This window comes from Emydura macquarii, unplaced genomic scaffold, assembly GCF_026122565.2.
Source record: "Emydura macquarii macquarii isolate MOO-44397 ecotype Brisbane River unplaced genomic scaffold, CSIRO-AGI_Emac_v2 contig_295, whole genome shotgun sequence".
Classification (NCBI taxonomy): domain Eukaryota; kingdom Metazoa; phylum Chordata; order Testudines; family Chelidae; genus Emydura; species Emydura macquarii.
The window spans coordinates 1,547,675-1,575,312 of record NW_027130432.1 but is presented as its reverse complement, the minus strand read 5'-3'; the positions used below and the strand labels follow the sequence as shown (position 1 = coordinate 1,575,312).

General features: G+C 42.3%; 1 protein-coding gene across 6 annotated transcripts in view; it reads right to left on the bottom strand.

Annotated features, from left to right (window-relative positions):
* The window catches only part of PHKB (phosphorylase kinase regulatory subunit beta), a 173,798-nt gene that overhangs the window by 24,355 nt on the left and 121,805 nt on the right, over positions 1–27,638 (bottom strand). For 5 of the 6 annotated variants that reach the window (XM_067550507.1, XM_067550525.1, XM_067550551.1 and 2 more), the window contains 10 exons: positions 16,379–16,462; positions 14,551–14,655; positions 13,058–13,140; positions 12,881–12,971; positions 9,312–9,373; positions 9,061–9,223; positions 8,210–8,291; positions 5,088–5,145; positions 2,992–3,082; positions 1,532–1,734 (listed from right to left, as the gene is read on the bottom strand). In XM_067550507.1, the coding sequence (XP_067406608.1) occupies positions 1,532–1,734; positions 2,992–3,082; positions 5,088–5,145; positions 8,210–8,291; positions 9,061–9,223; positions 9,312–9,373; positions 12,881–12,971; positions 13,058–13,140; positions 14,551–14,655; positions 16,379–16,462 (1,022 nt within the window). Of the gene's footprint in view, positions 1–1,531; positions 1,735–2,991; positions 3,083–4,045; positions 4,137–5,087; positions 5,146–8,209; positions 8,292–9,060; positions 9,224–9,311; positions 9,374–12,880; positions 12,972–13,057; positions 13,141–14,550; positions 14,656–16,378; positions 16,463–27,638 lie in introns of all 6 variants that reach the window. The other variant, XM_067550516.1, reaches the window with a different exon arrangement.

Here is a 27,638-nt window from a genome sequence, read left to right as displayed (position 1 = left end):
TGGTTCAACAGTGGCCTGAGAGCCAACTTCACCAGCAAGAGTTTCAGGCTTGCCTCCCTACCCTTCATCCTGCAAATCAAGCAGCAGTCCTACACATGTGCTTTCCCCAAACACTTGAGATAGCTATTCTGCAGGTCGCTCACTGGCACAGGCCTGGAGCAAGAAGCGCATGACTTGAAACCTGTGGTAGGGACATACTTCGATATCACAGGGCTAGGGGCTGCTCTGAACTTTATACCTGCATGTAGTGGCATGTGGCAGCACAGGGAGCTCAAGTCTCCCAGTAGGTACTGCTAAGGCAAAAAGTTTCCAACAGTCATGTGCTGCATGCACCAACACCAAGAGTGGAATGTTCATGTGCAATCATTAGAAGAAGAACTAAGAAAGTTGAAGCTTTCCACTAAGTTTTTTCTTATTGATTACACTACTGTATATAAATATAATTTTACTTGATACTAGAATTACATAGGTATCTTTACTGACATAGCATTTAAAGAGAAGAGATAATATTTCTCATCCAAAGTATACTGTGAATATAGAACAGTAGAAATAAAACAGCAGGGACCTATTTTTAGAATAAACTAAGCATAAATACTTCACATGAAGTCTAAGAAGCTTCAGGACAAAATTAATAATTCAGAAGATGGGGATGTTATCTGATAAAAAGAATATAAATTAAATCTGAAAAAGGTAAATCAGCAGTCAAGCAGAAACTACTAAAGAAAGAAAAGATATCACAAAACCTTGGAAAACAGTTAGCTTCCATTTTAAAAGCTTTGTTTAGGTCTAATGAAATGACTCCACCATGTAACATTGCATAAAAGTAATACTCTTTATACTGCACACTGTATACAGCTTGGCACAGTAACATGAATCTTACTACACCTTGCATGATAAAAATGTTTTAATAGAGCTGGTACAACAGAACTACATCCTACTGAATGATTTGAGGTTTAGGTTGGAAAGACGAGTTCTCTAAAAAAGAACACATATGAGATATTTACCTGAACTAGTCATTCTAAATAAGCTGGAAAATATTACTATAGCAGAATATGTTACACTAAGCTAAGGGCAAAATAAACTCAGGCTATGTTTACACTGATGGCGGCAAAATCGCCGCCGCCAGATCGATCTTTCAGGATCAATTGAGCGCTCAGTGAGACCCGCTCAATCGATCAGGGAGTCGACTGAGTAAGTCCACGCCATCAAGTAGCATAGTGCAGAGTCGACGGGAACGGCTCAGCGCAGTGTGAACAGTGCGCAGAAGGGAAGCTGAGCAGTCGACGTCAGTTACGCAAACTACTCTGCATAGTTTGCGTAACTCCCGTTGACTGTCGCCGAATCGCACAGTCAGTGTGAACCAGCCCTAAGACTAAGTGCAAAATATAATAAATAAATAAATAAAAGCTTCAGTGTATTTGCTTATATAAATCACTTGCACACTGGGGCCCTGATCTTAGCTGGGGAATCTAGTTGCTAGCATAATACAAATAAGTAATAAAAAATAATAAAGAACAAAGAATTTACTGACCCAACCCGTATTTTTAACATGCCACTAAATAGTTCAGGTGAGTTTGAGATGATCCAGCCAATATGAATGACAAGTTCTTGCTGAATTACAGCTTCCCTCTCATCTTGTAAATTACACTTGTTGTAGATGATGTTCTTAATCACTCCTGGAGACAAGGGATTAGAAATAACTTCTTCTTCATGGCCAAAAGCTCCAAGAGTTACCTAAGGACATTTTAACAACAATGTATGGGAAAAAACAGGAACAACAAAACAACAAATGACAATTATAAGTTAGACTTAATATTCTAAGCTTTCCCTGGTAGCATTAAAACTGAATTTGGGGCATAAAATAGTATGGTGTCACCTGATTGGAAAGAGTAACTAGCCCAACAGAAGGTGACCTTACTTAAGCCATCACTTTATTTTGCAAAAGTTTGGAATACATGTATCCTTCACTGTTTGACTTTTCTAGGTAGTCCTTTTCTTTCTAGCAAATCTTCCTTAAAATTAAGACTCATGATTCTGTGTTACTGTTTTAATAATTTTTTCAAAACTGTGTTCTATGTTTTAAGATTCTAATGGAATCAAGATATTGGACTGGTTAGCCAAAATAAAAACATGCTAAAAATGTAAAATATTAAATTTCTCATCCACTGCAAGTGAAACAAAGCTACACACACTCTTCCTGACACTTTAAAATGTCTACATTGTAAATGTTTTGACCAGGACAGGTTAATCAAAAAAGGTGAAAGTAAGCAACTCAAACCACTCTACATGCAAACTGCTACATAGCACCAGAAGCATGCTACAAGCCCTTCATATTTGAAATAATTTAGTGATCAAACTGCCATAACTATCCAATATGTATTTTTGCTAATTGCAAGAAACTTTTTATAATCATATAATTACTTTAAAAACTTTTTGTGTCAGGAGGACAAACAATAATCCAAGTTAGGATCTAGGATTGGGGCAGATGTGTGAAGAGAGAACAAATGTGAATGGTGAAAAGTTCCCCACCGATTGGCCACTTCAAGGGCAAAATTTACTAATATCCTTTTAGCTTACTAGATTCTATATATTCATTAACTTCTTCTTTAAATAATGGTTTACTACTTGCTTCAATGTCCTTTTGTACACTAATTCCTCCTTAAAATTTCTCATATATATATTCCCCCTTAAATTTACTTACATCATATGTCTCTCTTCCCTTTCACATCTAGTTCTGGTCTGCTCAACTATCTACTCTATGTTGCTCTCAACTTCATTAGATATGCATAAATTACTTAGCACAAGTATTTCCAGAACATTAAATTTAGTAATTCTTTTTATTTTACTCATTTTATGTTATTTAATCAATGAGCATTTTTGAGTCTTGTATACTTTGAAAAAGTAACTCAGACCTACAAAATGAAAGAACCTATATATTTTTTTTCTTTTCATTATCATTGCTGAATGCAATTCTGAAAAATGCAGACTTACCTGTTTGCCCTGAACTAAAACATTAGTAATAGATGGTGCAAGGCTGTCCACTAGTTTACCTAAAAGGCTTGCTGCGAAGCGCACAACAGACCTGAGGGCAGAAAACAAAGCAATCCCACTGGATATCAAATGCTCGTTTAATTAATTCAAATGTGTGTTTGAATTCTGTCACCACATTTGATAAGTCCCAAAAGACTAACCATGAAAACACATATAATATTTGTTCCTGAAATGTTACTTCACAGAGGTTTTTCTTTTTGGGAAATCACTACAGCAAGTATAGAATAATGGGCTGTGTTGGGAACAGTTATTCACCGCAGATGATAATCTGGCTGTTCTTTTCTCTCAGAACATGTTAAGAAAACAGCATGTTATAATTATTTCTTCTGTCAAAGAATGTCTGTTCTTGTTTGCCACCAATTTGCAATTACTGGAAAATTTCTCTTTGGTAGATGTTTTGGTAAGTTAGAAATTTTTCAGGCAAAATGTTTTATTCAATCTTTGCAAAGGAAATAAATCAAAGGATTTAACTTCTCAGAAAGCTATACTGAAAGAATAGGCAAAGATTTTTTGTAAGAGTAAGTACAGCACATGCAACACATACTTAAATGACATTTTGGACAATTTTTTGCCTCAAGGCAATATTTTATATGTAAATGATGAAAAGAAGGGAATCATGTAAAGTGCTGGGTTTAAAACTGGCTGCAAATTTGAAGAATAACTAGACTTATATGGTGCTATTACTATAACAAGTAATATTTAACTTTATAAATAATAATTTAATGGCAAAATGGAAACAAGTTTAAGCTTTTCTAACCTGGGGTTTGTAGCTGCAAAGGATCATTTATCAAGAGAGTTAATGAACAAGTTATAATATTCAATAAAGTTAGTACAAAATCCATCAACCAAATTGATACTGACTTCTGTGAAAACTGTTGTGCACTCTTTGAAAATCAAGAGCAAAGCATTTCAAAACTGCATTAGCTGATCCATCAAAATGCAACTAAGCCAACAAATCTCAAGAAGCACCATTTAAGACCTCTGTGCACTTTACCTGTTTCCCATGTACCAGCAAAGTAGTAATATGTGGGGCTATAGAGGAAGCAAATTTCTGTGTAAATGCAGCACTGTAGCGTACCATCAACCTAGGTATGTCATATGACAATCATAAAAGAAAAATGAAAAAATACTTTACATATTTTAGTTTTACAAAATCCCTCAGTTTTTTAAGTATTAAAAATACCAACAATGAAAACATTTAATATATAAGTGGATATAGGTCCAATTTCATTATGTTAACAGACTAAAACTAAACAAATCAATTCTTATATTTATTTGGTTAATATCTTTTTCAAACACCACCTTATTGGTTAACAATATTTACAAGGTGAGAGTGGGCTTCATCTTAGGCCCAAATCTTATTTTCTGTACTGAATGAGATTTCTATTGTACTTTCAGTCAGAAAGAGCAATTACTCAGACTACATGTAATACTATATTTTACTTTCCCAAACCTTATAAAGTTTTTTTTGTAAAGCTATTCTTAACCCAAATGCATTCAAGAACAATAAGCAGTAAACTAAATACATATATCTACTTTTATTAATTTAGATTTTTTGATTGCCAATCTTTCTATTGAAATCCATTATTTTATGCTGTTAAAACATTCTCCTCAAAAGATGACCATGTCAATTTTCCTATTAAATCTAATTATTTTTATTTGATTAGTACTGTATGTTTACAGTGCAGTTTTTTACATTGACATTTTAACACTGTACTACAGGAACAAGTAATACCAGTCACCCTGATTTCAGGGACAATGTCAACAATCACAGTTTGTACTAAAGAGTCTGTAGACGGCTACAGACCAATTCGTGAAGAACATTTACCGCACTGATTAAATTAATTTACATTTATTTCTTTATGTTGAGGTACAAGCTAGATCCTTACCTGGTGTAAACTGGTGTGGCTCAGCAGAGCAGAGCTGTGCTTCTTTACATTACCTAACAATCTGGCCTTATTGTTTTGTAAACAGGCTGAAAAACAATAACATTTATCTGGCAAAGCAAAAATGAAACAAAGACACTGGATACAAACCAGAGTTTTTTGCTGCCCGCTCGTCTATAGATTCTTTCAATATGGTCAGAAACAGTACCTAAACACATGAAAAAATAAAAGGTGCAGTGGTTTTTATTCAGCAATAATCAAGTAAGTTTGATATAAATGTTAGTTCATTTTAGACCATTCACTAAAGCACTTAAGTACATGTTTAATTTTAAAGTTTAAATTTAACCAGCCACTTAGTCACCACCTATGTCCCCTGTGACACTGGTCAAGTAACTGACTAATTTTAGTCAAATCAAATCAAAATGTTCTACAGCATTTTATAATTTTCATATAAACAGCCAACGAAAATAAATGCAACATAAGATAATAAATAGTTTGTTTCTTTTCTGTTGCTGGGTAAATATTAACTTTTCCTAAATGTGAATCATTGGCTTATTTTGCAAGTGATTTTCTTTTTGGTAACTACCTTAAAGGATTTCTAAAGATTTAAATAGTCCAAAAATGGCCACTGGTAAGAATGTCCAGAAAATGAAGTCTGACAGATATATTACAAATAGACTAGTAATGCAGCAGCCATCGTAATAGCTAAGTATGCATTATTATACAATATTGCACTGCTCAGAACTAGTTTCCTATATTACCTTCCCCCAACTCCACAAGCCCTGGTGCACTAACTTAGCCTCATTGGCAGAGGATTGAGAACTGAGAGTTGGAAGGGGGACCAGAGTGAGAAGTAAGAGTGGGTGCTCATAACCATTCAATTCCTTAGGCTTGAAATATCCATCAAATTTAAAATTCATAGGTGGGATGTACTTATTTGTGTACTCTGGGTATAGCAGCAACGTCCCTTTAATAGGCAATATAGGGTACATGAGAGAGTTGAATTGCAAGGTCATTGCTTGTGGATATGTATATCTGATAGCCCTTGGCATGTTGGCTAGAAGGACTTAGGTCCTTCAAACTATTACATGGTGGAAAAGGGAGGTTAGGCAGGAAGTGAGTATTTTATTTATTTATTGTGTAGAACACATTTTCAGTGTTTAATGTCAATCTCACTGCTTGTGTGGGACGGCATATGAAATTGGCGCAGGTGCTCGAGTCAGTGAGTCCTACGGTTTTTATGCAAGATCAGTAGTTAATCAGGTTATCACCATCGATGATGATTTGCACATATTAGTAACATCTAATTAGAGAGCAATGCAGGAATTTTATTAAGCCCAGAAGTCTCCAGATGGGTATTTAGTGCATCACGAATAGAGAATCAGAGAGACGGGGTGGTTGCATTAGTTGCAACTAATCTTGAACATGGGAGATTTTGTACAAACATTTTCCATTAGAGCAAGAAACTGACTATTCAAAGTAAAGACAACAAAGTTATTGAGGTGTCTAAACCCACAACAAATGTTTAGTCCTGTAAAAGAATTATACTGACAGTACTTTCCAGAGTTTGGGGCAGTGGGAAGGCGCACACCTCCCTGATGTTCAGAAGCAGACCATGTGTCTGGATATATAGTGGCCAAAATTCACAAAATCTTAATATTGCATTGAAACATGTTTTTAAAATACAGTGAATCAACTTTTCACAAATCCTTTGCACCTGTCAAAAATGCATGTGTTCTGGAACACCATATTCAGTGCTCTCTCAAAAACTTTTAAGTGTTGATATTTTTCCGGCTCCAAGCTCGCATATTTTAGAGGTTTTGGATGAGTAGATGTTACCAGCTAACATTAAGAATTGGATTTCAGAAACTGTTTTAGTGGCCAAAAGAGTTATTTTGACAAAATGGAAATCTACAATTCCTCCCTCATACATAGACTGGCTTAGTGAGCTTTCTTGTACTGCATTAATGGAAAAAAATGACTCTGTCTAATAGAAACTCAGAAGAAATATGAGGCTGTCTGGTCACACAGGAAACTATAACATGCTTTTGCAGTTTAGTATATATTAGTCCGTGATGCTCATAAGTTATATTCTCACTTATTTATCTATTTAGTCACTTTAATAATTGATGCCCTTCATGACCTCTAAAAGTTAAGGTGTGTTTGTTTGCTTGATTTTGTTTTGTTTTTCCAGGCTTTACAAATAATTAACACTAAATTTTGTTATTTATATAGTATTTCAATCTTGTGCATGTATTCATATATGTTTTGTTTTGGGTGTATATTTTATATAAAACAATAAAAAAATTTAAAAAGTAAAATACAATGAAGCATGTTGTATTTTTTAGTACTTTCTGGGGTGTATTTTATACAGCGATACTGCATGTAAGGCGTTTTTATACCAGAAGTGCCAAGTATCCATCATGTGCACTAACATAGAATTAGACCATCCTCAGGTAGAGCTCTGTGAAACAAAATGGTGGCTAAACTGCAGTGCCCTAAGATTACCCAAGGAAGAAAATGTGAAGCAGAGTCTTAATTCCACCCCAATCACCTCTTTCTCGGGGAAGTGTTTGTACATTGAAGGGAGGGGAAACAGTTTATAGCATCCCTTGAAATGGTGCACCTCACACCACTGGTCTGCATGGAGCCATACTTCCACCCACTTCCCAACCCTTATTTCTCCCCTTCACATCCATTTGCTTCCTGAGGGAAGCAAAGCAGGTCACAATCTAGCACTATCTAGGTTAGCATTACTGGATTATTATTAATTTATGTTTTATAAAGTCTTCCATGTATTTAACTCCTGCATTTTAATACAAAACTCTGATACAAACTGAAGCAGAATAACCTGTATAGTTAGGATATTGAAATAAAACCTGATTTCACAAAATAAGGAGAATAAAACAAAACCATCAATATAGGACTCTTGATGCATTTCAGACTAAGAGTCAAAGGCACACACAACCTGTCTTCAGGTTCATTTTAATATACAAAATCAAACCCATTCTCACAAAAATTGATTGCTCAATTATGTATGAATAGGCAACATGCTGCATGCAAACAATTTTAAAAAGTTAATAGATTTAACAGCTCATTCCATTCTACATTATATTAACGTGCATTTTCCATTTAAAGCAGAAACTGCTTTAATAGAGAAGAAAATAGCTACGCAACTTTTTATATGCATGTCCATTATTTATGTTTATTAGAACTACACAGAAAACTGCCTCCCCTCTAATATTTAGAATAGTCACAGAAAAATATGTTACCTTCTTTGGTGATGAAATTCGGTCCTTCCCTTTTGAGCAAAATACTCAACAGAATTGCTTGACTTGCTAGACAACTGCAGTCCTTAAAAAAAACCACACAACTTTCAGATTTAAATGAGTAGCAAAAGGCATCACACAGTTATTACAAATTCCACACACAACCCAGGAGACAATTGTGGCAGTATTATAGAACACACATTTTAAGGAGAAAGTCTCCCTTCCCCTCAAATTCCAAATCTTCATTTGGCCCCCTTATAATGGTAACCAAGTAGCCAATTTCAGGTTTTCAGTGGGAGTTGAGGGCTCTCAGCACCTTACTAGATCAGGACTGTGGTAATATCCAAGTTATATAATCATCTCTATCTTCTTTTTCTATCTTTTCTCACAGGAAGAGCAGCACACCGACACTGGTACAGAGTTTGGTAACTCCCTTTTCACTGCTGCCTTAGACAGGCTGATGTAAGCAGATATATTAAGTGTCAATAAAGTTGCACCAGTTGGCTCAAGAAGATCATTCTTGTCTCTATGCCCTTGGACTCTCCCATTTGCAAAACAAATGCTTGTGATCAGATGACTAATTGACATGATAGTTTTCTATGTTCCCACTGAGAAGAATACTGAAATTTGAAACACTCATTCATTATTGGTTTCTGGGTACAGGAAAAATACTGAATTGAAACATTCATAATTGATCTTTCAGTCAAAAGTCACTAAAAGATCAGCAGTGATGATTGTGTTAACTATGTTCATTTGAAGAATGGGCCATTAACTAGCAGAATTAAAACAAACAAAAATATAGTCTGATGAGAACTTAGAACTAAATTATAGAATAATTTCTCCAATTTTCTTACATTCAGTTTCTGAAGAATCTCATAAGTCGACCTGTTTCTCCAGTCATTAATATTTACTTCTGGTTGTTGTTCTAGTTCAGAAACATTTGGAGTACTAGTTTGTCTCTTGACTTTCGAATGCTTTGGAAGTTCCAGCTCCTCAAAACTCTTAAATTCGGGAGGCCTGAAAAAGCAATTATTTATTTGTCCGCAGTTCACAAGATATTTTAACTATCAAACACACCATAATTAGATTGCCCACATATCCTTACTCTTCTGTTTCACTGATTCTTAGAAAGTCAAGTTGTTCAACAACAGCTCCAGATATTAATGTCTGGGGAGGGAAAAAAAACACTCAGCAAGATAATATCAATGTGTACTCTGCACATACCAACTCTAAGATCAACAACATAACAAACTGCCCCCTACTGAACAGGCATATTTGCGTTAGACTGATGAGAAACTGATATATTTTAAAACACCAATTTCTCTTTGGTTTTCATGCACCTTTTCCTGTTCCTGAGTGGCAAGTATAGTACATTATCACCACAAACTACAATAGCTTAGGAATTTCTTTTCTCTACAATTACAAAAAGAATGGTTACATACCCGACAGTAATTGTGGTTCTTTGAGCTGTAGTCAGTATGGATCCCACTGCAGGTGTGCATATACCTCACATTACTGATGTCCAAAAATCAGGGATGGAGGGCGGGTCATGGAAACATACTGATAACATCATCCTGAAGAACCACAGTTAATTTTATTGTAGGGTAAGTAGCCACTCTCTCTTCTTACAGTATGCATTAGTGTGCAGAGGTGCACCAAGAGGGGACAGGCCAGGGGGCGCAGGCCCTTCTTTGGCAGAGGCAGGAGCTGGCCACTGGCATGCATGGCAGAGAGTCCCCCTGGGACCTCAAGCCCAGCCCGGCTGCAGCCACTGTGTGGCCAGGCAGCCAGGGCCCAAGCATCCCAGCTCCAGAACTCATGACCGTGGGGCTTCCCCTCCCCAGGAGCTCCAGAGTTGAATGGGGAAGGGAGCCACTCTCATCTCCAGTCAACCTCTACCTGAGGGAGAGGAATTCCCAGCGCCATGATTCCTGGAGCTGGATTGTTCAATTGCTGTTCATATTTATCTTAAATGAAGGGCACCTGTTATGCCCTCAAGCTTCAATGAAGTTTCACCCAAATCCCAATAGCAGATTCCTTAATCTAGAGGTACTTCCCTCTTCTTCCCCGTAAACACACATGCTCACTTGCTCTCATAACAATGTTAAGCTTCTGTCATTAATATGTTAATATGCTTATTTATTGATTACAATTAATTCATTTAATATTTATATGTATTTCATATGCATGTACTTCTAGAGGAACTCTATTCTAATAAAGCAGTTTGAAGAAGGACTTTCTAAAAAAGCATGTTTGTTTTGATAGTGGTCAATGGGTTAAAAAAACTGGATGCGTGTCCTGTGAACTTTTAAACTCAGGTTTCATTTTACAATTTATATTAAAATACCGCAGTATTACACTCAGAGAACTGTGAAAATAAAAAGCTGCTTGCTTTTATTTTTTTGTTTTTATAGCTAATATCCTCCCATCATCTTTCTGACATACATAATCCTCTGGAACACAGCTGATGATGGAAGATGTTACGGGCAATGAAAGTAAAAATTATTAAGAACAATGCTGGAAACCTTTTAAATTATTTGTAGGCTTGGAAGGATTAGGCTTTTAAGCAGTAAGTGTTGATTTTACTGTACATATACAAATAAACAAAAATATTTCCATTGATGATAATTGAAATTTAAAGATAGGCAAAGTAAGAAAAATGCTGCTTGAAAACTATTATTGATTTAAGAATATTTACTTTGCAATAACATGTCTTAATATCCTAGAGAAGGCAGATGATTAAAACAGAAAAACTGTTTTACCAGTAACTGATGTTACCAGTAACTGATGTTCTTCGAGAGGTGTTGCTCGTCTCCATTCCAGTATAGCTGTGTGCACGCCTCCGTTCCCGGAACTTTTTTCCCCTTAGCAGATCCCACAGGGCCGGCTCCGGCGCCCCCTGGAGCCCCACACACATGCCGCAGTATATGAGGCGCTGCCAGCCCTATGCCCCCTCAGTCCCTTCTTTCTGCCAACTCCGGCAGTAGGGACGGGGGATGGGTTGTGGAATGGACATGAGCAACACATCTCGAAGAACATCAGTTATTAGTAAGTAACCTTGTTTTCTTCTTCGAGTGCTTGCTCATGTCCATTCCACTATAGGTGATTAACAAGCAATACCTTTGGAGGTGGGTAGAAGTTACCAGTGAGCTGCCCTCAGCATGCTCTGCCAAATCCCACGTCCCCTCTCACCTGCTGTATGATGGCGTAGTGGGATGTGAAGGTTTGCACCGATGACCAGGTGGCAGCTTTGCAGATGTCCTGCAGAGGCACTCTCTCCAGGAGAGAGTGGTGGAGATGGCGTAGGCAAGGCTGACAAGGGTCTTGCCGCTGAAAAGCCTCCAGTGTCGATGGCAGGGGCAGTCTCCTACTCCCAGGAGTCGGGGGAGGCTCCCTGACTGGAGACGCAACGGAACGGGTCTGGTGCATCTCCATGCTCGACCCTGCCCATACCAATGGCGCAGGGGGGTGTCCACGCTCCGCACGCTGCTTCTTCCTCTTTGGTGCCGGCGATGTTGCACGGTGCCGAGTAGAGGCCGGTTCTGGCGGTGCGCTCTGCACCGAGGTCACGCTCGGTGCCAAGGTGGAGTGGGCTGGCTTGGACGCCAGGTGGAGTGCTGCCTTTATCAGCAGGGCTTTCAACTGAATTTCTCGGTCCTTTTGGGTCCTCAGTTTAAAAGCCCTGCAGATCTTACATTTGTCTTTTTTGTGCGCTTCCCCCAAGCACTTAAGGCAGTGGTCATGGGGGTCGTTGAGCAGGAAAGCCTTCCCGCAGGAAGCACATGGCTTGAATCCCAGTGACCGGGGCATAGCCCAGCCGCTTTTAGTCTCCGTAGGGACTTGCCTTATCTCTAACTACTCTAAACACACTTAACAACTACTTAACTAACTAAAACTAACTTAGAATAACAAACAAGTTCAAACAATGGGAATGGTATTTGCTGAGAGCAAGGCTAGTTCCAGCAACCATCACAGGCAGAAAGAAGGAACTGAGGGGGCATAGGGCCGGCAGTGCCTCATATACCACGGCATGTGTGCAGGGCTCTATGGGGCACCGCAGCTGGCCCTACTGGATCTGCTAAGGGGAAAAAAGTTCTGGGAACCATGCACGGAGGCGTGCACACACTTATACTGGAATAGACATGAGCAAGCACTCGAAGAAGAATGATAATTTTAACATTATCTAGTTGAGGTAAACCCTAGTCTTCCCCTGAAGATTTATATTGAATAGCTTATGTATTAAAACTTATTAGAATTTTAACATATTAGGTAACATGTGAGATGCACACCCTTTCCCTTCTGTTGACATGGCCCAAAATAGAGCCCTCAGCTCTTGATATCAAGGACATGCCCTTTGGTGATAAATTCTATAAGACTGATAGCTGGAAGTAAAAAATAAAATAGATTCCCTGCCACTCTGAAAGGACCTTTGTGGAGAATATCAAAGCCCTGTGCATCTGCTTAGAGAAAGCATGATTTAAAGGGCTTTAAAGAAAAAGCAGAACCCTTGACTATATGTCATCTTTAATTTTATAACATTCGGTGAGGTATTCAAAAGTCACATAAGAAACCAAAGAATTTTGATGAAATAAAATGTCTGCAGAAATAACTTACAATTCATGGACTAACAGTCTACTACCAAAGTATGAATGCAATATTTAGAAAAAAAAATACCTGAACTCTATCAACATGAACCTTCACTCCTCCAACAATTCCTTTTTTAAAGGCTGCCAACATATCTAATATTGGATTGAATCTGCTTCCCCTATAATTTTAAAAACAAATATATTAACATTAAAAATGTATAAATTCACATTACAAATAATGATCTTCTTTACATATATTCCATACCTTATATTATCCTCACGGATAAGAACGAGGAACAGGGGACGACCATGCATTTTCCAGTATTGCTTAATGAACTGTAACGCATTCTAGGTAAACATAAAAGTGTATGTGATTCATCCCAGGAAACACACAGTACAATATACTTAACAATAGCAAACACCCTAAAATAAAGGTATTGCTTTAAACCCAACAGATTACAAACCTCAAACCATTAATCAATTTTTTCAGTTATTTATTTTTTTCCTGACGAATGTGAGCAGTTTTCAAACAATACATTGCCAGAGCTTGATAACTACACTGCTGTTACTATAGGTTAGTCACAAACCAACCAAGTCACCAGTCTGAGCAGAATGAAATATTGGATTACATCTATTGAGCTGTATAAATAGGATTCTGATGTGAATCATGAGTGAAAGCATGGCGGAGATAATTGGCACCTTTTATATAGCAGAAGTAGCTGCTGTAGCCCAGGTCATTTCTCCCTGAAGATGGGGGAGACAGGATGGGTGGTGTTAGCACTAGAATTGGGTGAATTTTTTAAAATAGCATATTTGCCAAAAAATACAGTTTTAGGTCAACTGAAACTATTCACCAATTTGACATGAATTCACCAAATAATTTCATCCAAAATTTTTTTTCAGGATGGCTTCATAAGAGGACTTACCATTTTCTGAACAATGGAGGGGGTGGTGATGGTCTGATATCTGCCAGCCCAATGCTTAGAGCACTCACCTGGGACATGGAAGATGCAGATTCATGTCCCCACTCCACCTGATTCAGAGCAGGGATTTGAACTTGCAGATGAGTGCCCTACCCATTGGGCTATAGGGATTCTGGGGTGGGTCTCTCTCAATTTCTCCTGTTGAGGCTGTTCCACTTTGCATAAATAAATATTTAACAGGCCAAAGAAAGACAGAATGACCCTATAGTCTGGTGGTTAGGGCACTGACTTGGCAGGGGCACACCCAGGTTCCAGGCCTTGCTCCAAACTGAACAATCAGTTATTTGCATAGCTCTAATCAGCACTGCTGTCTTAACTGGGTTCCAGCCAAGAAAGCCAAGTGTTAGTTTGTGGCCACAGCTCCAGAAAAGCCCCACCAGACGAGGCTTTGAATCAGAGCATATCTTAAGTGAACTGCCAATACCCTTCCCCCAACCATAACTTTGGGGCTGCGCTTGCCAGTTTCTCTGGGAAACAGAAGTTTTCAGGCATGTTGTGCCACTGCATTCTCACCTCCTCTTGGAGTTAGCTTTTTGCCACTGTGGAACATCCACTAGGGTCTGAGCTGGACTAACAGTATATTAATGCTAACATTTTCAATGTTCTTCCCAACATAACTTTGCTTGTCTGCTTCATAGAGTAAAGTATACAGACTATATACTTTTCCGTCTCCCCTTTTCAATTCTACATTTCACCAAACCTTTAGAACTGCACAATTTATTCTTATATATGACTTATTTCATCAGGCTGCATAAGAGAAACAACAAATAAATACCTTAATGTCATCAATCAACAGCATAACATCCTGAGACATGTAGAAGTCACTTAAATCAAAAATGATTGGGTAGCAAACAACAGTCTTCCCTAGTATTCGATAAATCTGTAGGAAGAAAAGTTTACATTACCCATTTCTTAAAAATACTTGAAATTAACATTAATACAGTTTAAAATGAAAGAAAACACCAATGTAGTCTTGCAGAACTGTCAAAATAATAATGATCTGTAATAAGGACAACTGAACAATCTAATTTTAGGAATCTTTGTTCTTATACAGTGAACAAATCCACATTCTTTTTTGATCACAGCAATTCACCCCTATCATGGTCATGCTTGTCTTGGTTGAGTAAGTATTGCGGTAATTAGCTGCTCAGGTAAAGCATGAAATAATTTGACAGTGAGATAGGATATACTTTGTCCTTAATGTGTTTACAAAGTACATTAAAAGCATTTTATAACAAACAATAAGATTTGCATGCAGAAAATAAGATTACATTTAGTAAATTCAACAATTTATTCATAGACTTTAAGGTAAGAAGGGACTGTTATGATCATCTAGTCTGACCTCCTCCACAACATAGGCCACAGAACCTTACCCACCCACTCCTGTAATAGACTTCTAACCTATGCCTGAGTATTTGAGGATTTCAATAAATGGTTTAAAGACTTCAAGGTACAGAAGAGAATCCACCAGCAAGTGACCCATGCCCCATGCTGCAGAGGCAAAAAACCCGCAGGGCCTATGCCAATCTACCCTGGGGGAAAATTCCTTCCTGACCCCAAATGTGGTGATCAGCTAAACCCTGATTATGTGAGCAAGACTCGCCAGACAGACACCTGGAAAGAATTCTCTGTAGTAACTCAGAACCCACCCCATCTAACATCCCATCACACGCCATTGGGTATATTTACCACTAGTAGTCAAAGATCTATTGATTGCCAAATTAGGCTGTCTCATCCTACCATTCCCTCCAGAAACTTATCAAGATCAGTCTTGAAGCCAGCTAGGTTTTTTGCCCTCACTGCTCCCCTTGGAATGCTGTTCCAGAACTTCACTCCTCTGATGGTTAGAAACCTTCATCTAATTTCAAGTCTAAACTTTCTGATGGTCAGTTTATATCCATTTGTTCTTGTGTCCACATCAGTGCTGAACTTAAATAATTCCTTTCCCTCCCTGCTATTTATTCCTCGGATGTACTGCAATCATATCCCCCCTCAGCCCTCTTTTGGTTAGGCTAAACAAGCCAAGCTCTTTGAGTCTCCTCTCATAAGGCAGGTTTTCCATTCCTCGAATCATACTAGTAACCCTTCTCCAAGCCTGTTCCACTTTGAATTAATCTAACACCTCCCTGTCTCAACTGAAAATACCTTGCTTGATGCATTCTAGGACCACATTAGCTTTTTTCATGGCCACATCACATTGGCAGCTCATAGTTATCCTGTGATCAAACCAATACACCCAGATTTTTCTCCTCATCTGTCACTTTCAACTGATGCGTCCCCAGTTTATAGCAAAAATTTTTGTTATTAGTTCCTAAATGCATGACCTTGCACTTTCCACTATTAAATTTCATCCTATTTCTATTACTCTAGTTTACAAGGTCATCCAGATCTTCTTGTATGATATCCTGGTCCTTCTTTGAGTTCGCAATACCTCCCAACTTTGTGTCATCCGCAAACTTTATTAGCATACTCCCACTCTTTGTGGCAAAGTCAGTAATAAAAAGGTAAAAATAAACAGAATTCTGATTTAGCAGAATAATTCAAAGTTTGTCTGATGTATATTCTAATTAGAGTAATACAAATTAGTCACTTGTTGCAATAACCTTTGATGTTCCAAGGCATCCGATAGGCCTGTCGGGTCTTCCAGATAATCCCAATTTGTCATTAATCCCCAAATGAAAGTAAGCCTGTAAGAAATAATAATTGTGACATGGTAAGGTCATCTAATTACATAGACAAAATTCAGGCCCTTCTTTTTGCCTCCAGCATAAAAAAAAAACTGCAGAAATGTGAATTCAGCTTTTTTTTGAGAAGGGCATAAATATAAACCACAACAATTCTTCTTCCTATTGGCTTTCTGGACATACAGATGTATCATTGATGGACTCAGTAAAATAATTGAGAAAAACAGATAAAATAGGCAAGCCCCAGGACTAAATTTGGCCCAGTATTTTGATAAATAAGGCGTATTTGAAGCAAAAAGTGAATTATTAAATTGAAATAGGAAATACACAGATTACTTACATCTTAACTTTTAATAATATTTTCATTGATAGACCATGTTCAACATAATGAAAGCCACATCACCTCTGGCAGACTACCAGCACTGAACTTCATTAAATCTGTGCTGTGTACTGTGGTCTTTATAGTCCCCCACCCCTCCTTTTAAAAATAATTTGTTGCTCATGAAAGCAAAGGGATGGCTAACAGCTGCTAATGTCAGCAGAGTATGGGGGTAGGAGCTATGTAAGCATCTCAAAGATGCTCTTTACTAGTGGATCTCAGTCATGGCTCTGAACATCACAGCTATTATAGTCCTGGATCTCTTCAGCAGAGCCTACCCAGAGTGCTGAATTAGGGCCTGATCCTTGAGCTTGTTGCACAAGGTCACACTCCTGGACCCGTGCAGAGCACCGACTCCTACCTATGTGCAGCAAGTTTCAGAATTTGGCCTTATGTTGTAATGGGAATTAGTGTGCTATTCACTAGGTCAATTCATACCAAATTCTTATTCAGAAATCTCAAAACTTCCCCAGCTTAACCAAACTATCTACACTACACTGAGCATTAAAGGAAATGTTGATGTTAGCTGATTTGGGTATTAATTTTTGACTTCTTACTTGTTGACTTCTTGACTTGTTACCGAAAGAATATTTTTAACTTAAATATCTTGTGTTCCTGTGCTGGGGTATGTAAACCTCACACAAGTCAGGAAAGGGTTAATGAGCTGCTAGGGGTTCAATCAGCCTTGTCCCAGGACACCTGAAGCACATTTTGGACTTTGAGGAAGGAACTCAAAAGGCTTAGTTACTGCCTGGCAGGGACAGAGAGCAGTTCTTCAGCCCTCATTGTGGGAGGAAAGCTTGTCTGGTGCCAGGAACTGAGAAAGACTACTGCATATCAGAGCTCCCTCCTGAGGGAATGTAGGCTTGGCAGGAGAGGACTGCTCTCTATGGCTGCCAATGAAAGACTTAGGCTGGCACGAGCCAGGTGGCCAAAAGAGCTTATATTTCTTTGTATTTATTTTGGACTTTGGGTACCCTGGAAGGGATGGAACTTTTATGTGACCTAGCTGGAGAGCTAAGTCATCTCAACCTGGAAGGTGCTAAAGACTGGGAAGATCAGCTGCAGACCAGGAAGGAAACAGAGGAAAAGCCACTCTATACTGCATTATGCCACAAGGGGGCATGCCACCATAGTTCCTTTATGCTTTAGAATATTAAAAAGCCATGCAATTGTCCATATAATTGTTTAGTGGCTTCCAAAATTTCATTTTTTAAAAACATAAGCAGTTTATTTTAAGAGCACAAAGCATCTTTACTTCTATTTTTATTTACACTCAGTTAGAACACTAAAATGTCCTCCTTATGGAGAAAGAGAACAGGAACAGCAATAGAAAACCCTGAGAGCTGGAAAGACAAATGCACAAGTAACATGTTTTACACAAAATGAAACATCTCACTGTTCTTTGCTTAATTATATTTATGTGAGCTATGATAAATTAAGTACACACAGCATGACTTCATTTGATACGGTCAAATATGGCAAAGTATTCCTTAATATGTGAGGTTTACAACACTGCATCAGATTAGTCAACGGAAACATGTCACAACAACTGAGTTATATGTAAGTAAGAGTACACATGCAAATTAAATCTCTGAAAAAATTACCCTAGAATCATAGAAGATTAGGTTGGAAGGGACCTCAGGAGGTCATCTAGTCCAACCCCCTGCTCTAAGCAGAACCAACCCCATTCTGCAACTCCCATTCTGTTTGGGTAATTTTAGATGACAAGGTCACCATTATTAAAATGGAACTACATTTCCTATAATTTTATAAGTGACATTAGGAAGATTTCTCTGGGCACATTCTCTATGTACAGGGAGAAAGATCTCTTAGGGTTAGATGAAGATCAAGTTTTAAACAAAGATGACTACCTACTTGATCTTCTATGGTACATCTTCACCGCAGAGTTAGCATGGGCTCTTATTTGGGTGTTACCCTTAACCTTCCTCGAGTTCATATACAAAAACCTCATACTGGCATTAAGTGGTGCTTTCAAACTAGATATGGTGGGGTGTGTGCGTTGGAACCTTGATTCCCCTTTCACTCAGCCTGGTAACCCACCCACTTTGCATTGCAGATTCAGGCTAAATCATGCGACTGCTGAAAGTCCTCCTATGCCTTCCCACAATCCTCCTCTCCCCCGCCCCAGTGTCCCTAGAATGACAAATATTCTCCCACAATTTACTGGGAAAGCTCATCTTGCTGCAGTGCAAATACATGTGGGTGAGCGCAGCATGTGTGAGGGCACAGTACCTCGGGAAGGATTTTGCAGTGTGGCTGCTTACACCTGGGCTAGGTTAACCCATGTGCCAATCACCCAGTTTAACTCTGCAGTGATGAGAAGAGACGACAAGTCAAATGAGTAGCAGCTGCAAATGAGCTGTAATGGCAGAAATCTCACTATTTAGAATCTTTTAAAACAAAGTCTCATTGAACACATCACCTCTATTCAGCCCAATCGATCTGCTGCTTTTTGAGCCTCACTGACTGCAGAAAGTGGTTACTGATTCTAAAGCAGGATGACTTTACAGAAGAAAAGTCAACTTACTGCAAAAATAAAAATTCTACCCAATGAAGTATTGTGAAGCTACCAAGACAGAAAAGAGAGTTCATGCAAAACGGGGGGGAAGGGGAGGAGTCATGGACTAGCACCTTTTTTTGAGGACTAACCCACCTCTAGTGAACTGAAGCTGATGAGAGAGTAGCTCACAGGCATGGGACTCTAGTTGTGTGTCAAACTGAAGGGAGAGAGCTTTTCCTCCTTATTTTGTAAAAAATCCCACTTCCTCGACCTATGGGGTGCATGTTCTGCAGATTAAGTACAATGTAAGTTGGCCTTGAAGTCATTTCAGTTGGTTTGGCTTTCGCATTTAAAAAAAATTGTACGTGTAGCACAATGGCTGTTTTCAATAATTACAAAGCTTGAAACAGTAATATAGAGTTGTCAATCACACTGCTACAATGCAATGAACAAAATGTCCATTATCAGCACAATTATCCAATCTGAATAACCATATTCAAGTGGGAAAAGATTGGAGAGTCCAATGTCAAAAATATTAATACATCTAATATGATATCTGTACATAACAAATTAAAAGCTGCCATTCATGTTAAGCTGCTTATTCTTACATAGTATGGAGACCATAGGAATGACAAGTAATAAGCACATTATAACTTTACACTAGATGGAGCTCTACTTCCCTAGAACAGTCTATAATATTTTACGTATAAAAAAATTGTCTCTACTAATGAAAATGGAATTTTAATAATCCTATAATACCATGTCTTTCTTTGGGGATTCTTTCTTAAACTATAGTAATATGCTATGGTCTACAATCTACTCTGTATCTTCCAATAATAGATCACCTGCTTCATCCATTACAAAAACTATCCACAAACTGCATCAATTCAGTTTCAGCCTCATTTCTTTATTTTTGGAAAGTGCCTTTAGGTTAATCAACACTTTAGTTAGCAACCACAGCCCTTAGCGCAAAACACCAGAACTCTAGTTCATCTCCAAGAAATATCAGAAGTACAATTCCCAAAGGAAGTTTTTCAAGTTAACCTTTCCTATTATGTTGGTTCCTTAAAGGGCAGCAAGAATTAATGATAGCTGGAGCTTGCTATAAAATCCTGGACTGATAATGGGTATCCAGATTCTAGAGTCCTTTACAACAAGCTAAAGCAGACTCCTCTGCCATCTGATTTTTTTATTCTTTAATTTTGCTACCACTTAGTTTATTCTCCTCTTCTGTTGCTCTCTTGAACCATGTTTTCTTATTCTCACTTGCCTGAATTTTCCTATTCTCAGCACTTCTCCTGTCTACCTCATCTTCCTCTTATTTAACTTTTTCTGTTGCCTTTCTGTCCTTCCTTACATACTTTTTTCTCTTCTTACATTTCTATTTTCATATCTCCTCATCTCCTTCTCTCATATATACTATTTCTTTGGACATAGCCCCATGTTTTAAAGCTTTAGCTTTAATATGCTATCAATGGTGGCTAGACTAATTTGCAATTTTGTAATAGAATACTTTGAACTATATTAAACATGAAAAACAGGGTTACTTACCAGTAACTGTTGTTCTTCGAGATGTGTTGCTCATATCCATTCCATTATAGGTGTGTGCGCACCCCGTGCACAGATTCCCGGAACTTTTTTCCCCTTAGCAAGCCCCATAGGGTCAGCTCAGGCACCCCCTGGAGTACCGTGCTCATGCCACGCTACTTAGGGTGCCGCCGACCCCCACGGGCCCTCAGTCCCTTCTTTCTGCCGACTCCGACAGCGGGAACGGAGGGTGGGTGTGGAATGAATATGAGCAACACATCTCAAAGAACAACAGTTACTGGTAAGTAACCCTGTTTTCTATCTTTGAGTGATTGCTCATATCCATTCCATTATAGGTGATTAAATAGCCATACCTTGGAGGTGGGTAGGAGTCAGCGTTGAGCCGCCCTCGCCAGTACGGCTCTGCCAAAGACTGCGTCCTCTCTCGTCTGCTGCACGATGGCGTAGTGGGACGTGAAGGCATGGACCGATGACCAGGTCGCTGCTCTGAAGATGTCCTGCAGGGGCACTCCTCCCAGGAAGGCCACAGATGAGGCCTGGGCTCTGGTTGAGTGTGCTATCACAGCTCCTGGAAGCGGCACCTTCGCCCGCTCGTAACAGGTCCTGATTCAGGCAGTGATCCAGGTGAAGATGCGCTGGGTGGAGACAGGTGAGCCCTTCATCTGGTCTGCCACTGCCACGAACAGCTGCGTAGACTTCCGGAATGGCCTGGTCCGCTCAACGTAGTAGGCCAGGGCTCGTCTGACATCCAGGGAGTGCCATCTCCGCTCCTCCTCCGAACCGTGTGGTTTAGGGAAAAACACCGGGAGGAAGATATCCTGGTTATAATGAAACTGACACCATCTTAGGCAGGAAAGTCGGGTGGGGTCTCAGTCGGACCTGATCTTTGTAGAAGACTGTGTACGGGGGCTCCGAGGTCAAAGCTCTTATCTCGGAGACCCTCCTAGCCGATGTAATGGCCACTAGGAAGATTACCTTCCAAGAGAGAACGAGCATGTAGCCATGGGCTCAAAGGGTGGTCCTGTCAGCATGGCGAGGACCAGGTTTAAATCCCAGGGAGGCACCAGGTCGCGGACCTGGGGATATAGCCTCTCCACCCCCTTGAGGAACCTGGCTGACATGGGATATGAAAATAAGGATCTGCCTTCTATTGGCTGGTGGAAGGCCGAGATGGCCGCCAGGTGTACCCTAAGAGAGGCCAGAGCTAAACCCTGTAGCTTCAAATGGAGGAGGTACTCCAAAATCACCTGTATGGGCGAGGAGCTCGGCGGATACCCCGGGACTGTGCCCAACAAGTAAAACGCTTTCACTTGTCCCAGTACACCACCTAGGTGGAAGGTTTCCTGCTGCTGAGCAGGACCTGCTGGACTTGCATGGAACAGGCTCTCTCCCTCCGTCAGCCATAGAGTCTCCAACCTGTCAGGTGGAGGGAGTCAAGGTCCGGGTGGAGCAGGCGACCCTGGTCCTGGAAGAGGTCATAGCGCCTCGGGAGCAGCAGCGGCGTGGCTATGGACAGGTCCAGCAGCATACTGAACCAGTGCTGCCTCGGCCAAGCTGGGGCGTTCAGTATGACATCCACCTTGTCTCTCTTGATCTTCAAGAGGACTCTGGGCAGCAGCGGAATGGGGAGAAAACGCATACATCAGGGTCCCTGTCCAGTCTATAAGGAATGCGTCGGAGATGGAGCCCAGCTCGCGACCCTGGAGCGAGCAGAATCTCGGGCATTTCCTGTTCCAGGATGATGCAAACAGGTTCAGTTGGGGAACACCCCACTTGCGGAAGACAAATGCTATCACGCCCGGGTGTAGCAACCAGTCGTGTCGGGGTAAAAACGACCTGCTGAGGCGGTCCGCCTCTTCGTTCCCGACCCCCGGGAGAGGAGAGGCAGATATATGAAAGTCGTGCCTCACCACTAAGTCCCAAAGTTGTATGGCCTCCTGGCAAAGAGCTGAGAAGCGCGCCCCCGCAGCCTGTTCATATAGAACATGGCTGCTGTATTGTCCGTGAGGACCTGTACCATTCTGCCCTTCAGAAACCTGAGGAAAACCTTGCATGCCAGGCAGACTGCTCTGAGCTCCCTGACATTGATGTGGAGGGACATCTTGCCTGGTGACCAGAGCCCTTGGGTGCTCAGTTTGCCACTGATGTGGGCTCCCCACCCCACATCCAAGGCGTCTGTGATCAGAGTCACTGATGGTGTCAAGTCCCTGAACGGAACTCCCTTCAATACCTCCCTTGGGTCCTTCCACCAGATTAGGAAAGTTAGTATCTGTGTGGGCACCGTGACCACCCTGTTCAAAGGGTGTCTGGCTGGGGCATACACCGAGGTTAACCACATCTGGAGAGGCCTGAGTTTGAGGTGAGCCATCCTCACCACATATGTACAGGCTGCCATGTGTCCCAACAACTGGAAGCAATGCCTGGCTGTCGTCGTGGGGGACCTGGGAGGTCGTCGATTATGGCAGCCATCGCCTTGAAGCGAGGCTGTGGGAGGAAGGCTCTTGCCTGGGTGGCATCCAGTGTGGCCCCAATGAACTCTACGTGCTGCACCAGGGTGAGAACGGACTTCTGCTCGTTGATGAGCAGCCCCAGGTTGGTGCATACTGTGCACGTGAGATCTAGGCTGTTCCTTACATGGGCCCTGGACTTGCCCGGATCAGCCAATCGTCCAGGTATGGGAAAATCTGTACTCCCCTGCGGCGCAGGTGGGCCGCAACTACCGCCATGCACTTTGTAAATACCCTGGGGGCGGACAAGGGGCCAAAGGGTAGGACCGAGAACTGGTAGTGACCACCAGCTACTACAAATCGGAGAAACCTTCTGTGCCCAGGGAGGATAGAGATATGAGAATATGCGTCCTTTAAGTCGAGGGCAGCATACCAGTCCCCTGGATCTAGGGTAGGAATGATGGAGGCTAGGGAAACCATGTGGAACCTGAGGCGTCTGATGAACTTGTTCAGATGGCGGAGATCTAGTATAGGCCTCAGGCTCCCCTTGGCCTTGGGGATCAGGAAGTACCGAGAGTAAAATCCTCTTCCCCTTTCCTGTGGAGGAACCTCTTCCACAGCCCCTAGCTGGAGGAGGGAGCAGACCTCCTGTGTGAGGAGCTGCTCATGAGAGGGGTCCCTGAAGAGGGACGGGGTACGGGGGGAGTCTGGAGGGAAGGCCGTCAGCTGGAGGGCATAGCCCCTGCAGACTATACCAAGGACCTATTGGTCCAACGTAATACTTTGCCAGTGGGCATAATACGGCCTGAGTCTGTGGGCAAAGGAAGAGTGCCACCCTCGTGCGCACTGTCAAAAAGGCTTTTTATTGTTTGGGCCTTGTTTGGGCCTTGCTGGGCCCCACCGAAGAGCCCGAACGGTCATGGCGGTTAGGGCCCCGGAACCGATCCCGACCTCTCCTGGGTTGAGCGGATCTGGGGGGCTGCCTTAGGAGAGGCTGAGGCTGCCATTGTGCCTGAGGCCGAGACTCACGCCTCAAGGCCTATGGGGTGTAAAGCCCTAAGGACCGCAACGTGGCCCTCGAATCCTTGAGGGCATGGAGCTTGTCGTCGGTTTTGTCTGAGAAGAGGCCAGCACCATCGAATGGTAGATCCTGGATGGTCTGCTGGACCTCTTGGAACAGCCCCGACGACTGGAGCCAGGAGCAGCGGCGCATGACTATGGCCGAGGCCATAGCCCTGCTGGCAGCATCCGCCGCATCACTTGTTGTCCGCAAGGCTGCTCCTGCCACAGCAGCGCCCTCCTCGATGACCGTTGAGAAGTCCGCTGCTTGATCTTGAGGCAACACCTGGGGTAGAATCTTAGCGAGCCTCTGCAGTGAGGACCAGAGGTTAAGATTATACCTCCCAAGGAGCGCTTGGTGGTTAGCGATCCTCAGCTGCAGAGTTGCTGTCGAGTACACCTTACGGCCAAACAAGTCTAACTTCTTCATGTCCTTATTTTTGGGGGTGTTACCTTGTGCCCCCTGTCTGTCCCACTGGTTGACCGCATCAACAACCAGGGAGCACGGGGCACGGTGATTGTATAGGTACTCAAATCCCTCAGTAGGCACATAATATTTTTTCTCGGCGCCCTTAGAGGTAGGGGCAACCGAGGAGGGGTCTGCCAGAGGGATTTAGCCAGCTCAAATACCCTCTCATGTACCGGTAGGGCCACTCTGGATGGGTCTGCCGTCCCTGAGACCCCGAAGAGGGGGTCCTCCTCCTCCAAAAGCTCTTTCAGCTCTAAGTTCAGGTTGCTTGCCACCTCTTGAGCATGTCCTGATGAGGGATGGCCCTTATCCCGCCGGTTTGGTGGGGAGGGGAGTGGCGGGGCCACCGATGAGTGGACCGAGGTGGTAGCCTGGCCTAATTGTGTACCCCATCTCCCCCAATATGGCCACTGCCAAGGCCCCTGAGGCCATGCTGAAGCAGGCATCAGTGCCAACTGGGACACCTGGTAGCGGGACCAGGACCCAGAGCCGCTGGACCTCCGCTTACTTCCCCGACAGGAGAGCGGCTCCGGGAAGAGAACGACAACGATGAACGCCGGTTCCGTCGTCTACGGTGCCGACGCAGAGAAGAGCTGCTGCTGGAGCTTGAGCATCTTCTCCACCCCAATGTCTTCCAGCAACACTTCCCACCTCGGGAGCGGGACCGCGTGGAGTGAGACTGGCTGCGAGGTGCCGAAGCCGCCGGTGATGGTCGACGGGTGTCGGGAGGCACCGGGATCCGCGCCCGGCTAGGTGCCGGGGATCGAGACCAGTGCCGTGTATCAGTCGGTGGTGCACGGTGCCGAGCTGGGCTCTCCATGGAAGAATGAGAGCTGGAGCTGCGACCCCTGCGTGAGCCTCTCGACCGCCCTCGGTGCCGTGATGATGAGGAGCTCGACGACTCAGTGCCGGAGCTGGGAGGGGAGCCCGCACTCTCTACCCTCCTTGACTGTCTGGGGGGAGACTTGGACTCATGTCTCTGCCAACCACCGGGGCCACCCAACGTGGGCTTACTCCGAGATGCCAGTCCCCTGGCCCTCGGCCGAGGGAGGGACGGAGGCGTGGTCAGGCCCATGGGGGCGCGTGCCGCAGTGAATACCTCCGGCGTCTACGGTCCCTGCAGGGGCACTACCCCACTCCGCAGAGTCGGGGAAGGCTCCCTGCGTGGAGATGCTGGTGCCGGAGTAATCTCGACGGCACATGGTTGGGACATCTCCTGACTCCCCCCAGGCTGGGTGGGCGGTGCAGGGGAGTCTCGGCGCGCAGTGTCCTTCTCTTTGCGGCGCTTCGGTGCCGGGCCCTGGAGCAATGAGGTCGGTGCCGAAAGAGCGCTCCGCACTGAGGAGACGCTTGGTGCCGCGGGGGAACGCACCAGTTCGGAATCTGTTTGGAGTGCAGACTCCATAAGGATAACCTTCAGGTGTGCATCTCTATCCTTTTGAGAGCGAGGCTTGAAGGCTTTACAAATTCGACATTTGTCCTTGTGGTGCTGCTCTCCAAGGCATCAGAGGCAGCAACTGTGAGGGTCACTCACAGGGAAAGCCTAAGCACACGCGGTGCAGGCTTTGAAGCTGGTTGAGCCAGGCATGGCCCAACCTGAAAAAATCCCTGAGGGCTATCTATCTAACTTAACTACTAACTACAACTACTTAACACTATTTAACAGTAAACAGTCTATAACAACAGAGCAATCAAGAACAAAGGGGATGCTACTTGCTAGGCAAGAGGCGAACGTTCCAGCTACCATCAACCGGTGGAAAGAAGGAACTGAGGGCCCATGGGGTCAGCGGCGCCCTATATACCATGGCATAAGCGCGGTACTCCAGGGGGAACCTGAGCTGACCCTACGGGGCTTGCTAAAGGTAAAAAAGTTCCAGGAATCTGTGCACGGGGCGTGCACACACCTATAATGGAATGGATATGAGCAATCACTCGAAGAGAGAACCAAACTATTTAAAAAAAAAAAAAAAAAAAAAGATAGCTATAGCGAGATTAAGAAAATTACTTTAAATTACCTTTTATGATTGTTTTTAGCCAAACATGTTCAAAACAACAACAAAAAGTCTTTTATAATATAAACTGTGTTCATTTAAAATACATTTTAAAGTGTTATATAATTTATATTTTATAATGTAACTAAATACAGCAAATATGATAAAAGAAGGGAAAGGAAATGAAGGCAAGAAGGGAGAAAGATGAAAAAGCATAATAGGAGAAGAGAAAGTATTAGCAAAGCAAAAGGAAAGTAAAAAGAGACAAATCCCACAGCTCTGATTGCTGCAGGGGAAATGGGAAGGAAATACCCCACACAGACTCTTGCATCAACAGGAGGAATTACTGACTGGACTGGCAAATGCCTGGAAGGGAGGGGACAAGCAAGAGCATATGCTTGATGAGGCAGAAGTAGGCACTCCCCTCCTCCTGCTCAGGTTCTAGCTGGGCTGGGTGGGCTGATGGACTCTCATGATGCACCCAGTCCCCTCTTCCAAGCTAGTTAAACTCTTCTTGGGCTTTTCAAAAGCCTGTTGCTCCATTAGCTGCCAGACAACTTCACCCAGTGTAGGCAGTGCTGAAGAAACAAGGTGGGAGCCTACCCTCCCTGCTCCTGGGAGAAGCAAGGGACAAGTGGCAATGCGTGGATGACAAGCAAATCACAGGGGTAGGGGTCCATTTCAGTACTGTGGGACAATCTAGGACTGCCCCACCTCACCCCCACCTTATGGGGCTACCTTATGGCCAGGATTGCCGGTCCT